We start from the raw sequence: 15,222 nt of genomic DNA on the forward strand, positions 1-15,222 counted from the left end.
TTAGAATTTAAAGGGAGTGAGTCTTGTCTTAGCATGGTTTTAAGAAAAAGAGATCACGTGTAATAAACCTCTTAGATTTTCAAGGGAGTGAGTTCTGTCTTAGACATAAAAGGAGGGCTGAGTGGATACTTTGTCTCTGGACTGCCAGAAAGAATTTGACACAGTACTGCATAGGAGACTGATTATGAAGCTGGATAAGAGGCATGAAAAAGGGGTAGATTCCATCAATGGACAAATTGTCTTAATGGAAAGGTACAAAGAATGCATCACAGGAGCTTTCTCAAACTGGGTTCAGGTCACTAGCACAGTGAAGCAGGGTTGTGTTTTAGGACCCTTACTTTTATGATATATGTAAATGATTTGCAAAAAAGGTGTGGATTCCTAGCCACAATATGTTTGCAGATGATACATAAATCATGAAAGAATTGAAAAACATGGAGGTCTGCATCCACTTACTAGGCACCTTAGACAGACTCCAAAGTTGGTATAATACATGTTTGATGAAGTTCAACAAGAGTAAATATATAATAATGAGGACGGATTATAGCAAAAGAATGGCTCAGTATAATTATAATTATCTAGGAATACTTCTCACATCATTCAAGTCACCTTTCAATGTCTTTATTCTTCATACAAATATCAGTCGTACTCCTTAACCCAAGTCATCTCTTTTCATATACCACATGAAGTGAAAATATTTGCAACATCCTTCATGACTAATGCATATATTCAGTGCATATTTTTTCATTAGTATCATTTCACAGACCCCATATCTACTTATTATTCTTTATCGTACATCTACCCCCATCCAGTTATGTCACCCACTGCATTGAGATTCCCCTCCGGATTTACTTGCTCTACTGTTTTTACTATTTTTTTTTCTGTCAGGTATCCTCACCCACCTCTTTGCTATCATGACATAAGCAATTATTGTAGTAATCTTAAAACTGTCACACTTTAATTTTGTAACATAGTTACTATCAAGTGCTTTTCAAACATCTTATCTATAATCAAATTTCCCATAACTTCCTGTGCATAGCCACACGTAGCCTCTAGGAAAAATGATCGTCCACCTTTCATTCCATTCCAACCAAATGTTTCATCATTACTCAACTTTGTCTCACACACACACACACACACACCTACTCGAATAACCCTTGCCACATACTATATATATACAACTTTCACCTTACATTATTCATTTACCCCTCTTGTTTTCAGTTCAGACATGTGAACCTGTAAATCTGTGTCACTGGTGGCTGAAAGCATACTTCTTTTATCTGAGGCCATGAGAGAATATACACAAATATGTTAATGGTGAAGATAACTGTACAGAGAAATCTAATATTGTGACGTACAGATGAATCACAACTCTTCTTTCATTCCTTGCTGATCTGTCTTACTTCAAATAACCTTTATCCATCTAAAACATATATTTCTTACAGCAAAAGTAAAAGTAAATAACTGTGTCTATGTATTAGCCACATATAATAACAAAATCTCTACCTGAACATTCATCTTAAAATGTACATATAATGAACAACACTTTTTGGAGAAAGTTCTAATCACAAAATCCTCCCTAATATTCGTAAACAAACTTACAAAATACCTATAACTGAATGCAATACAGTACAAAGTGAATATAATACAGTACATGCAAAGTTCACAACCAATGCTCTTCATCTGTTATACATGAACCATTTATCTCACCTCTCATGCCACCAGGCTTATTGCCTGAAAGCCCTGCAATAGCCTCATGTTCCAGGATGGAAGGCACAATGAGTGGTTGCACTTTCTCCTCCATCAGCTTAATTACACCCTGCAAGACCACAGTTAAGTTATAATTCTCAAAACCCAATTACATAGAAGCAATGACTGCACCAATTAATACAGCCAAAAGCAGAGATATGATGTAAAGTAAAGCTATCCTAGTTTGCACATTGTAAGACATAAAGGGCATATCTAGGTCTATTATTATAATTATATTTGATCATCATTTCCTGCATTAGTGACAAGAAACAGATGAAGAAAGACCCATCCAGTCACATACACACACACACATATTTTTCCATGCATATTCAGCATTTTCTGCATTAGTGAGGTAGTGTGAAAAACTGAGGGCTGAGCCTTAGAGGGAATATCCTCACTTGGCCCTCTTCTCTGTTCCTTCTTTTGGAAAATTATAGGAGGGGAGGATTTCCAGCTCCCCACTCCCTCCCCTTTTAGTTGCCTTTTATGACACTCAGGGAATATGTGGAAAGTATTTTTTCTCCCCTATCCCCAGGGATATATATGGAAAGTTTTGTGGGGCCTGGATGTGGAAAGGGAGCTGTGGTTTTGGTGCATTACACATGACAGCTAGAGACTGAGTGTGAACGAATGTGGCCTTTGTTGTCTTTTCCTAGTGTTACCTCGCATGTATGCAGGGGGAGGGGGGTGCTATTTCATGTGTGGCAGGGTGGCGATGGGAATGGATGAAGGCAGCAAGTATGAATATGTATACATCGAAGAGACGAAGCTAGGACGCCATTTCACGTCCTAGCTTCGTCTCTTCGATGTATATCAACTGACTGTTATATTTCTCTCTTGTGTCTCCCCTGATGATGTGATTATTACACGAAAGTGCACTTGGGAACTTTTCGTGTTTCATTTTCCCCGTGGACTCATAGGAATACCTTGATCACGCGCAAAATTGTGATCCTTTCCAAGTCTGTATATGTATGTATACGTTGAAATGTACAAGTATGTATGTGGGCGTTTATGTATATACATGTGTATGTGGGTGGGTTGGCCCATTCTTTTGTCTGTTTCCTTGCGCTACCTCACTAATGCAGGAGACAGCGACTAAGTATTATAAATATTTTTATTATCATTACTAGACACCCTAATCTGAGCCTTCAAGGAGGATGAGCACTCCTTGCATGACTTCCTCTTCTTTTTCCCCTTTTATAAAGTTTCCAGCCCCCCCGCTCCAATCCCCTTTAGTCACCTTCTATGACACATGGGGAACGCGTGGGAAGTATTCTTTACCCCCATCCCCAGAGATAATTCTATGTATAGATCTTATTCATTTTGTAGTTGAAAAATAACTAAGATTATTCTATGTAGAGATCTTATTTGTTTTGTGGTTATGATTATGTTTAATGTGAAAGATATTGATGAAAGCTGAAATAGAGTGAGGGAAAGGGAACAGAAGTAGGCACAGCTCCATCAGATCAAATTTATTTTTAGTCATTATAAAAGAGATGCTGCAATTGTCAAAAGTTTAAAACGATATGCTAAAATGAATTGTTACTTCAAGGATGAGGAAGTTTCCTATAATACTATGTTAAGCAAAGTGTGTAAAAACTTTTACAATGAAATGGGAATAACATGGTGCACAGATGATGGTCCTAATTAAATAAGGGAAATCAAAAACCTCAGAATATAGAGAAATGAGAGAGGACTAACACTATAAGAAGAGAATGTTCAAGGAAGCTAAGGGATTGATTGTAATGAGTAATATTCTATGAAATGTAGAGTAATGAAATAGTACTCTTTGGTTTTAGGAATTTCAACATCATCTAAATCTGATTTTCCAGGAAAAGGTAATGCAGTTTCTTTGAAGTAATTTGATGTAGAACAAATCAAAGACAGGAAATAATATGCATGATAAAGTTGAATCATTACTCACATTATAAATCCAAACGGCAATGTCTGACAGAACTTGTCGGTATTCAGACAAATCAAAGTTTTTGAGAGACTGTTCATTCTGCTTCACAGTGTTCTCAGCCTGGAATGCCTTATCACCTGAATACTGCTTGAGGTTATGAAGAAGCCTCAAAACATTGGAAAGCCATAGTACAGTGGAATCTAAGTCTTCATGACGCTTCTTTATGACTCTCTTCACACCATTTACAATGTTATTGAGAAGTGAACGCACTTTCTCGTCATCATTGATGTGGTCAGTATGACGAATGCACATAAACAAAATGTAAGCAGGTAGTCCAGGCAAAAATGTCACAGCCACACGTGGCTTCAGTTCTATTAGAAGAAATAAAAAGAATTAGCAAATCAATAAATGTTACATCCAAAAAATTCACAATACAGAAGGCATACCATGGTTATAAACATTGTATCATAAATATAATTGCAATTATAAGAATTCTCTAATATTGTACACAGATGGTTTACAAAGTAAGGTCTTCTCGTTTTTTTAAGTATAAGGTTTCTGTCTCAATGGGAAATGGTTAACTCACAATTCTTTACCTACAAATCTTCATATGATGTAAGGTAAAGTGAACTGGCAGCAAACTAGACAATAACATGTATGTAGCAATTTGATTATATAACATTCTTAGATATCCATTCAATTGCTTTTTCTATCAATATGAATACTGCATTAAAAATGCAGTAGTCACAATCTTCCTTTATCAAAAAGCATGCACTAACCTGTTTAATCTGAAAAAAATATCATGTATAATTTCCGTATATTCAAACCATGATACAAATAACAATGTGATCTTATATAAACATGTTGCCTATAAAATCTCGTCCTAGTCACAGTACAAAATCCTTAATATCTGCTTCCCTACTCTATCTTGCTACATTATTTTCTCTCAGTAACCATCAACATACTCCAACTATCTACTCCTTGTGAATCTAATTTCATGCTTCTTCATTCTTTACTATATCTGTGTTTCTAATTCCTCATTCTGCCTTATGGTATCATCCTACTGATATCCTATCCAGCAATCTCAGAAACATGTTTTGTGTTAAGAGCTGTATTATGGTTGAAGGTATAACTAGAAGTGATGCAAGGCAAAAGAGTTATATTTGCAGAGTAAACTTTTAAGGCTTTAGGTATCTCCAGTATGGATGCTAGATTTTGACTAAGTCAAGTGGGGGCATTTCGTAAATATAAGTTTGTACAGTACTGAAGGTTATGTGTGAGGTTAAGAATGTGAGTGCTGACATTAGTCTTACCTGATCAATCAATTCAATGAGCAAAAAGAATAATTAATCAGTGCTATACAGTATTACAGTTGAAGGTTTTGTTAATTTTGGCACACAGAATGCAGTCAAGAATATGTAACTGAAATAGGATTAAGTATAGTATCCATCCCACATAACCAAGAGTAAAGTTAAGGATAACAAATAGACAAACCTTATCAACAGATACAACAGATAAGTACAAGGAATAGAATAATTCCATATAAGTAATCTGTAATCTTCATTTGACTGCTAAGTTTACAGATTAAATTCACACAAAACTTTCAGTCAGTTCTATTCCCACTTCACAGAACAAAAGATGCTGTTTTCTTTAAATTCTATTGTTTTCCTAAGATTACGTGATTTGTGTATGTGTGGGGAGTGTGGTTTATGATAGGTGTATATCCAAAGATGTAGAGTTTAAGAAAAGTGTGTGTTTTGTTATTTATATTTCTTGGGGTTGGGGTATATATAAGGTGTCTGAAGTGAGAGGTAAGGATTATCTCTGTATTTCAACTTGGGGGTTGGTGGTTAGTTTTAGGGTGGTTTGGATGGGAAGGGGTCTAGCGCTGAGCATGATGAGGTGGAGCTATATTGGGAGGATCTTTGTTTCATTGTGAAGGTGTTGGGTGTTTGTGCTTGCTAGACAGCCTGTTGACCAACTGTGGTTATGCTGTGTGTGAAATACCACCCTTGGCAGAGTTTTGTATCATGAGTACAATCTCCAAGAAAAACCTTTCTCTGATGCTGACTGTAGCACACCATTGAAGCTGCTGAAATCCCTGGACAAGAAGTCCTGAAGTTATACAATAACAATATAACGTATACCTTAATGGACTCCACTTGCAATTAGTAAAAGTCACCTTTGGTAGGGATGCATCATCGACAGGGCATGAATGAGGGAACAGTCTTGGTGAGGAATTTCCTTCTCCAAAAGACTCTGTTTTTTCCCTGCTTCTGATTGTTGTGTAGCCTCAAAACAGTAGCCATATAAAAGGGTTCCTATAGTTATATATAATAAGAGTATATACCTTACCTAATCTTCTTGCCACATGAATCTCTTCTATGGGGATCTTACAGGAAGTCAGCCACCTCCACCAGGAAGAATAAACAGTTGTAAAGTATGCTGATGTTAAGTATATGTCTCTGAAACATGAGCGCAGTGTCTTTGATGTGAAAGTTGCATCTTCGGCATGACAGGTTTTGTTTCAGTTGAAATAGCATTTGTGAATGTGGAGGGATGGGTAGTGCCCATAATGCATATGAGAATAAATAACCATAGTTGAAGATGTGTATGTCTGGTGTGATGATGTTTACAATTGCTGTTGGAAGGGCAGTTGTTTAGTGCTTGGTCCTAATGTCTTACTCTTGCACTGATACACTGGAATCCTATACCATTCCTTAAGCTTACTCTTACAAGTTTTACCTGCAAGACTAACATTTAAATAAAATATTGTAACTGTAACAAGATATTTTACAAACTCTAAAACTTATACCCAGCACATACCATAAATAAGTACTCGAATAATCTGCATCTCCTCCCGTCGATCATATTCGAACATGCCCATGTATTCACGTTCTTTTTTGCGGATAACAGGCAATACCTCTCCCTCATTTGTTGTAGCAACATCTAAGAGGTCTGGTGGATCACCACCTAATGGGTAAATGGAAATAAACAAATGGATCACCAACTAATAGGTAAATGGAAATAATGCAAAGACCGACAATGATTTCAGGTATAGTCAAACTTCTTTGGCAATATAATCCTACAATAATATGGAGAACTTTTTAACTTTTCCAAACAATTCTTTAGTAAATGACAAGGACAAATGGATTTGGGAGAATTTTATTAAGGCACAAATGAAGAAAATAAAGTTTCACTTTTAAATCATATCATCTAACAAGATAAAATGACCAACAGAAATTGAAATATTTGACACGATTCTTTTAATAAATGCTATAAGATTCAATCAAAGATATTCCTTTGCATGTTAGTACATTACCTGTAAAATTGAGAAAAAGTAAATTTGTGTCACAACATGCATTTGAGAAAGTAAACAGAAAATGCCAGGAATTCATTACCAAATCAATGAGAAACATCATACAGAGAAGCCTAAAAATCAGTATCCTGAAATAAAACTCATGTTTCACTTGCTAAAAACAGTACAAATGTACCTGCATCAAATTAGGTATGAAGCAAAAGACAATTATGTGCATGCTATGAATAGATAACAGCATACCTCAAGCAGATGAAATGGTGATACATGATGTCATTATATGCAGAGAATGTGCATACACTTTATGAATATACAACAATCTAATACTTTAACTTCTACCTTAACAATGATTATAACCAATAACGGCAGAGATAAGAATGCCTAAAGTTAAAAGGAACAATATTTAGCTGAGACCATACTAAGAGTCTTTTTCTAAACCATCTAAAACTGACTGAACAAATTCAAATACTAATAAAAACTATGCACAAAAATTTTCAGTCATGAAATTCATAAAAAAAACATGCAAAGAAATTCCATTCACAAACAGCTTGGCAACAAAGTCAGTCATTCATTGTTACCCATTTCACAGTGAGCTATGAATGGCTGAGGCCTGTACAAATAATAGAATTCCTAAAAGTAAAATTTGGTTGGCAACTACTTGAAAGGCCTACAATGCCTATATGGTTTACTCTCCTTTTCTTTTGTCTCATAAAATTAACAATGTTTTAACCAAAATATGAAATGAGACAAAATGGTCAACTGATTATGTAATTACACAACTTTTCAGTACTGTACTACTGTAAATGAGATGGTCGCATTAACTATATGAAGCAAAATAAACATCAAGACAGCTGTAAGCCAAGTTACTAAGCAGCTGAAATATCAAGAATCTATTGCATTTGATGTTATCTATAAACATCATTGCAAATGAATTATTATACCATCTAAAAATGTTTTCATATCTCTCTGTAAAATTACTTACAAACAAACTGATACATCATGTTTAACACTATTGTAGTATCTACAGCATATAGTGCAATAACTGGAAGCCATCCTTTCTGCATTAGAACAACAAAAATAATGCCTTGTTGAAAGCAATGTCCATGTAAATGTAAGTAACAGTGTTGGTCAATATATTTGGATACTGACTTTTTTTATGAAAGAGAGAGAAACACATATATGCAGATCACACAGTCCAAGTGAGGTGGTCTGGCCGTTACGCTACTGAAAAAAGATGTAGTACCCTTCAAAGCAGTGAAAGAAAATGATAGCAAGCAAATTTTTTTTTCTCTCTCTCTGAGATAGAGAGGGAATTTAAGGCTTGTAGTCTTTCCCTGTAACTAAATTCTCCTGAGTCTGATGCTATCTTTGCTGCTCTTTTTGGGACCTTCTCTATTAGCTCTTTGTGCTTGTGCAGTGACCAAACCTGGGAGGCAGGTATCATGTGAACAGCTTAATAAATATTTCCTTATCCACGAACTTGAAAGCAATTCTAATACTTGCTAGAAGATTGTTGGTTGTGTCTGAATTAACCATGTCATCAGTCATTCTATTCAATTCATTAACCATTCTTATACTATAAAAGTAATTTCTTTACATATTTTTGAACAAGTTTCTTGCTTAATTTCATGTTATGCTCTCTGATTGCTCTGTCCCCGTATTTCTCCAAGAACTGTTTACTGCCCAGGTCACTGATCTGTTTTAAAAACCTAAAGGATGTGATAACCCTCACTCTCCTCTCTCTTAAAGCCTAGACATTCTGTGTTACTCAACTCTCTTAATTCCAATGCTATCTTTTTTTGCCCTTCTCTGGAGCTCTCTATTAGCACTTTGTGTCTATGTAAGTGCATTAGGCAATCTTGAGAAGCAAATTCTAATATTAGACTCTGGCAGGATATGAACAGCTTGATAAGTATTTCCTTATCCATATACTTGACAGCTATTCCTGTATTTGCAAGAAGAGTTTGTTTCATTAACTAATCTCCTAATGTGGGATTCTGGTGAAAAATTAGGGATGATATCAACTCCCAAGCCCTTCTTACACACAGAATCCAGCTTGTGTGAATGTAAGTGCATTAGCCAAACTTGAGAAGCAAATTCTAATATTGGACTCTTGCAGATGAACAGCTTGATAAATATTTACTTATCCATATACTTGTAAGCTATTCAGTATTTGCCAGTAGACAGTTTGTTTCATTAACTATTTTCCTAATGTGGAATTCTGGTGAGAAATCAGGGATGATATCAACTCCCAAGTCCTTCTCCCACACAGAATCCAGCTTGTGTGTATGTGAGTGTGTATGTGCATATGCATGTTTGTGCATGCATGCATGCATATGCTAGCTTGCATAAATGTGCATGTGCATCCATGTGCACATGCACCATCAATGTGTACATGCAAGCAGCTTACCATACGGGCTGCCTTGTGCTGAAGACCTCTTGCTCCCCGTGCCTGAAAGGTCAGTTAATCATATGCATACAGAGAAGTTAGAAAAAGTAAAGAACAAAACTTCACCAATGAATGGGTGGATGTAGAAAATAGATCATATAGGCAAAAAAGCACAATCTATGATAACAGGAAATGTGTGATACATTGGCAGTCAGAAATTTTTTTTATCTATTTATCAATGGAAATGAACTTAGACCGAGAAAAGACCATCAGATATAAAAACCTAAGTATGCTAGTTACTACAGAATCTAGAAGAACCTCATTCAAAAGAGCAAGTTTTGAATAAAAAATGTTTCATCAAACATCTTCATAGGGAGAAATTTTCAAACATATGAATAACATAAGTTTGAACAAATTACATATATATATTCCATTTGAGTTTCTACTTTCACAGAAGCAGACAATTCAAGGGCAAAGACATGCCCACTCATGGCCATCTCTGGTGAATGGAAAACAAATACAAGGTAAATAGTGTAAAAATTAATTTGAGTTCCTTACTTGTTTGTTTATCCAAATTTTACAGGTGGAAATGAAGAAAAGATAAAAGATAATAGAAGGAAGAGAATTCAACAGCCTTGCCATTCAAGGAAAGAAGGTGGTATTGTAGTGGTTTATAGTCTCATGCCTGGTCTTCATACCAAAACTATGGAAAGTGCAGTCTGGTGTGTGCTATGGGTCCAGGCCTTGGTGGCTGAGACACATGTTGATTCCATACAGGGGAAATGGCTGTGATTATGCTAGCAGAACAAAAAAAGGACAGCATGATGCATAAAAATGGATGTTTTGAAGGAAGGAGACAACAGGAGAAACAGTTAATACAACAAAAGGCTCCTAATTCCAATCTGGCAAAGAAAGAGGTGGAAGAGTAGCCACTTCAGATATGTAAGCAGTGCTATAAATGGGCAAGTGAATCCTCTGTAGATATGGAAAAACTACCGAGAAGAATATGAACTCTGGCAAGAATGAAAAGAAAGCCAGCTTTTGGGAAGCAGATTTCATGATATTCAATATTTGCTATTTCCAAGGAAGAGCAGAGAATACTATCTTTTTATGCGGTACATTATTCATAGTCATATGAGCTATGAGCTTCCAGGATTAAAGTGTGTTCATGAAAACAATAAAATAAATAGCTATTTCTGTGGGTATAACATGTTATGAATATTCCAATTTCCTAATGAAAAAGAAGTGATATAACTTTTGAAGAACATCGTTTAGGAAATATGACTAAAATGTTTCTTTTAAGCACAGCATGAAGAAATCTCCCAAAGTATAACTTCAAATTATTTCCTGCAGCACTGCTACAAAACACTGTTACACATATAACTTGTGAAGGACAGTTCTAAAGGCAAAAGAGAATACTTTCAAGAGATTAATGTACAAGAATTTCCCTACCAATTATTTGTAAAGTTCGTTTGCAAGGGTGCAACAAGTAAAAAACATATCTGACTATGTGAGAACACTTCCTAGGGTATAACTCTTCAAGGGCAATTACTTGGTACATCATAACTTGCAGAAAACATCTCCAGAACTTAAAAGGAGACTTTCTGTTGTTAATAACATGTCAAGTATATCTCTGAATATAGGCTACCCCTGTCTCATGTTTCTGGAGGGTAAGGGTTATTAAGATCAGTTGTATCTCCGGTGCGTAGATCAATGGTCAAATCTGTTGGGTTTGGTGTAGTAAGAGCACTGGGAACAAAAGTCTTATGTGTCTGGGAAGCTTAGATCAAGGGTTAGACATATCAGACCACATGTATGAATCAAGTATCAGAAGTGTTGGGTCATGTGTATTTGGGATGGCATGGATAAGTTATGTGGATTAATTTTTTTTTACTTATCAGGAGTGGCATGAATCAAGATGTGATAAGTCATATATATCTGGGGTAGCAGGGATCAAGGATCTGTTGTATGGTTCAAGTGTATCAGGGGCAGCATGAAACAAAGGTCATTTGTATCAAGAATGGCATAAATCATGCATCCTGTGTATTAGGAGTGGCATGGATCAAGGGTCTCTTGTATGGGTCAAGTGTATCAGGTGCAGCATGAATCAAAGGTCATTTATATCAAGAATGGCATAAATCATGCATCCTGTGTATTAGGGGTGACATGGATCAAGGGGTCTCTTGTATGGGTCAAGTATATCACGTGCAGCATGAATCAACAGTTATTTGTATCAAGAATGGCATAACTTAAGGATCAGGTTTATCAAGGGTAGCATGGATCATGAGTCAAGTGTATCTGGAGTGGCATGGATCCAAGTTTTTTTTTTAATGCTGAAGGCTCCAAGTCATGGACAAAAGTCCACATCAAGGCTGGGACTTAGATGAAATAGAGAGAGAATCATGAAGTGGAAAAAGAAGACATGGGAAAGTATTTACAAATTTTTGAGGATGTGAAAGACCTGTCTTTTAAAATGTGCCAGGTCATAGTTATTGGGAAAGACATGAGAAGGTACAGAGTTCCAAAGCTTTGACGTGTAGGGAAAGAAGCAGTTGTCAAAACGGCCCACCCTTGAGTTGCTGATGGCCACAAAATTATTATGTGATGCAGCAGCTTGCTGAGTATTGCATGATCTAGCTAACTGTGTGGACACACAAGCAGCCACCTCTCAGAGGAATATAAAAATCAATACCTATAAAGAAGGAAAGTAAAGCACCATTGTGGTGTAGGGTAAGGGGGCCAAAGTTTGGAAGTCAGTCTATGAGTTAGGTCAGGTATATCAAAGATGACAAGAATTGAGGGTGAAATGTGTCAGGTCTGGTGTATCAAGTGGCATGAATGAAGGATTAGATGCATCAAGGGTTAGACGTGTTTGACCAGGTGTATCAGAAGTGGCATAATTCAAGACTTAAATATAGCACTGGTGGCATGACTCATGGGTCAGGTGTGTCAGAGAAGGTTCAGGTCAAGGGTGTGGTGTATCAGGGGTGGTACTAATCAGAGTTCAGGTGTATCAGGCCAGGTGTATTTGAGGTGGCATGGGTTAAGGGTCAGGTGTATCAAAGTGGTATGGATGAAGTGTCTGATATACCAATTCAAGTTTACTTGGGGTGGAGTGGATCAAGTCTTCTGTGTAGGGCCAAGTGTGTCAAAGATGGTATGGATCAGGGGTCAGATGTGTTGGAACAGCTATATCTGGGGTGGCACGGATCAAAGGTCAGATGTGACAAGCCAGGTGTACCATGAATCAAGGATCAGATGTGTTGGGTCAGGTGTAACTGGGACGGCAAGGACCAAAGGTCAGGGGCGTTAGGTTAGGTGTATATGGAGTGGCATGGATAAAGGGTTAGATTATCTCGGGTGGCATGGATTGGGGTCATAATGTTAGGCCAGGTGTATCTGGGGTAGTATTAATCATGAGTCAGATGTTTTGCGTTAGGTGTATTTCGGGTGGCATGGATCAAGGATCACATGCGTCAGGCCAGGTGATATGAATCAAAAAGTTAGATGTGTCTGGTCAGGCATATCTTGAGTGGTATGGATCAGTCAGATGTGTCAAGCCAAGTGTATCTGGGATGGTATGAATCAAGGGTAAGATGTATCTGGGATGGCATGGATTAAGGGTCGTATGTCAGGCCAGGTGTATCAGGAGTGGTATAAATCAAGGGTCAGATAAGTCGGGTCTGGTGCATCAAAGGTGAAACAATCAAGGGTCATATGTGTCGAGTCAGGTTTATCAGAGTGGGCATAGATCACGCATCAAGTAAGGCACGTAAACCATGCGCCATGAGAAGGAAGGTGAAGGGTGATGCGGTCATGGCAACCTGGAGTCAGGTAAGCCGAGCGTCAGGTGTATCAGAGGTAATGTACACCAGGGACCAGATGTGCCGGAGTTGACGAGACCTGGGGAGGTTCATGTCTACTGAGGGAATGAGGGTAGGGGGTCACGAGAGATGAGCCATAGGCTGAAGGAGCGAGGCAAGTTAGTTGGGAGAAAATATGTGCCACAAGAGATGAAAAAAAGAGAAAGCAGAAAGACTTTGGAACAAATGGGGTTGAGAGGGGTTTGAGGACGGGGTGGGACGGTCGGCTGGAACCCCAGCCTAGATGGGGCCCATACAAGCTCGGATTAAAGGCGCTGATAAAACAAGTATTTACCTCAGTGACGTCTCACAAGAAAACTGAAGCTGCCATAGCTCAGGCGCGCCCGCCAGCAACTACCTGATATATATATATATATATATATATATATATATATATATATATATATATATATATATATATATATATATATATATTTTTTTTTTTTTTTTTTTTTTTTTTTTTTTTTTTTTTCATACTATCCGCCATTTCCCGCGACAGCGAGGTAGCGTTAAGAACAGAGGACTGGGCCTTTGAGGAAATATCCTCACCTGGCCCTCTTCTCTGTTCCTTCTTTTGGAAAATTAAAAAAAAAGAGAAAAAGAAACGAGAGGGGAGGATTTCCAGCCCCCCGCTCCCTTCCCTTTTAGTCGCCTTCTACGACACGCAGGGAATACGTGGGAAGTATTCTTTCTCCCCTATCCCCAGGGATAATATATATATATATATATATATATATATATACCCTGGTCTAAGCCAATTATACAGTTCATCGCCCAGCTCCAAAAGGAGGAATAGTTGGGTTGACCCCAGACAGATTACATCTCGACCCCAGATGGCCCACGAAGGCTTTGCTTGTTTCTTCTTGAGCAGATATTTCACTTTTAAGATAAGATATTCCTGATCATGTAAATTCTCATTGCGTTTTCATAGGCACGGTTTCAAATGCTTTACCGAAAGTGTGATAAGGATCTATGATATCGTCTATATTTCTAATATTAATATCTAATAAGCTGGGGTACCCGTCCTTTGTCAGAGTTACGAAATTTTAAAACATGTTGAGGAGGATGCAATGATGAATGACAAAAAGTCCTGACTTTTACATACTCTACTTGTAAGATACTACAAGATTTCCTTCTGCAATGGATTCACGGGCTTTTCTTGTCATTCTCTAACGATCTTCTTGTCTGGCATCACTTTCATAAAGCGTCTCTTGTACTCTTCTCCATCTAACCTTTCTCAGTCCTGACTCTGTTTGGCAGCACTTTCAACTATATCTTGTACCGTCGCAGAGGGTGTCGTAAGCAAATTACATCTAAGCTGAGCCCAAACTACGATTTCGTCTGTATAATTGGAACCACTTCCTGCTTTCCACTGACATAGTACACTTCAACTTGGATTTTCACTATCTTGGACCACCCACTGAAGTATCTAGTCATAAAGTTAATGTACCAACATATTCCAGTGCTCTGTCACGACTCAGAACATCAATTAAGACATATGCAGCAGCTCTTGGTTGAGGTACAAATAATGGGAAATATCTTCATTACGATCGGGAGGCTACTCATTACTATACTATCAACTCACATTTCACCCATATTACATACTGCTACTACATAGAAGATGAGGGAGGGATGGAGTGGTTGTGTATCCTTATGAACATATGGTATCAAACTGCTGTAGTGAGCGTTCCATCGAGAAACTAAAAGGCATCAAGGATGGATGGAAGTCCGCAACTGAATGGGACAAGATCGAGATGTCTTGAAGTTCTGAGCATCGAGGGCAAAGTACAGAGAAGACTTGACTTCTCGGAAATCATTCAAAAAGACTACCTTAAGAAAAACTATGGTCTTCCACGAAAAAAAAAATTTTTTCTTAAATTGCTGTGATTCGATTTAGTTTTAAAATTCAAGGTTTCGTTGGTTATGATAATTATCATCGTTATTAAAGCGCTTGTTTACTATTCATACAAAGTCACGTTAAATTATTGGTTTCACTGTTTTG

The 15,222-nt window shown here is 37.3% G+C and overlaps 1 protein-coding gene across 9 annotated transcripts in view; it reads right to left on the reverse strand.

Moving 5' to 3' along the window:
- Positions 1–15,222, reverse strand: part of didum (dilute class unconventional myosin) — a 245,874-nt gene that overhangs the window by 13,633 nt on the left and 217,019 nt on the right. For 6 of the 9 annotated variants that reach the window (XM_071659554.1, XM_071659553.1, XM_071659552.1 and 3 more), the window contains 4 exons: positions 9,379–9,420; positions 6,479–6,625; positions 3,674–4,023; positions 1,711–1,819 (listed from right to left, as the gene is read on the reverse strand). In XM_071659554.1, coding sequence (XP_071515655.1) covers positions 1,711–1,819; positions 3,674–4,023; positions 6,479–6,625; positions 9,379–9,420 — 648 coding nt within the window. The remainder of the gene's footprint in view (positions 1–1,710; positions 1,820–3,673; positions 4,024–6,478; positions 6,626–9,378; positions 9,421–15,222) is intronic. The other 3 variants (XM_071659556.1, XM_071659555.1, XM_071659551.1) reach the window with 1 other exon arrangement.

Source organism: Panulirus ornatus, chromosome 68, assembly GCF_036320965.1.
Source record: "Panulirus ornatus isolate Po-2019 chromosome 68, ASM3632096v1, whole genome shotgun sequence".
NCBI classification, from domain to species: domain Eukaryota; kingdom Metazoa; phylum Arthropoda; class Malacostraca; order Decapoda; family Palinuridae; genus Panulirus; species Panulirus ornatus.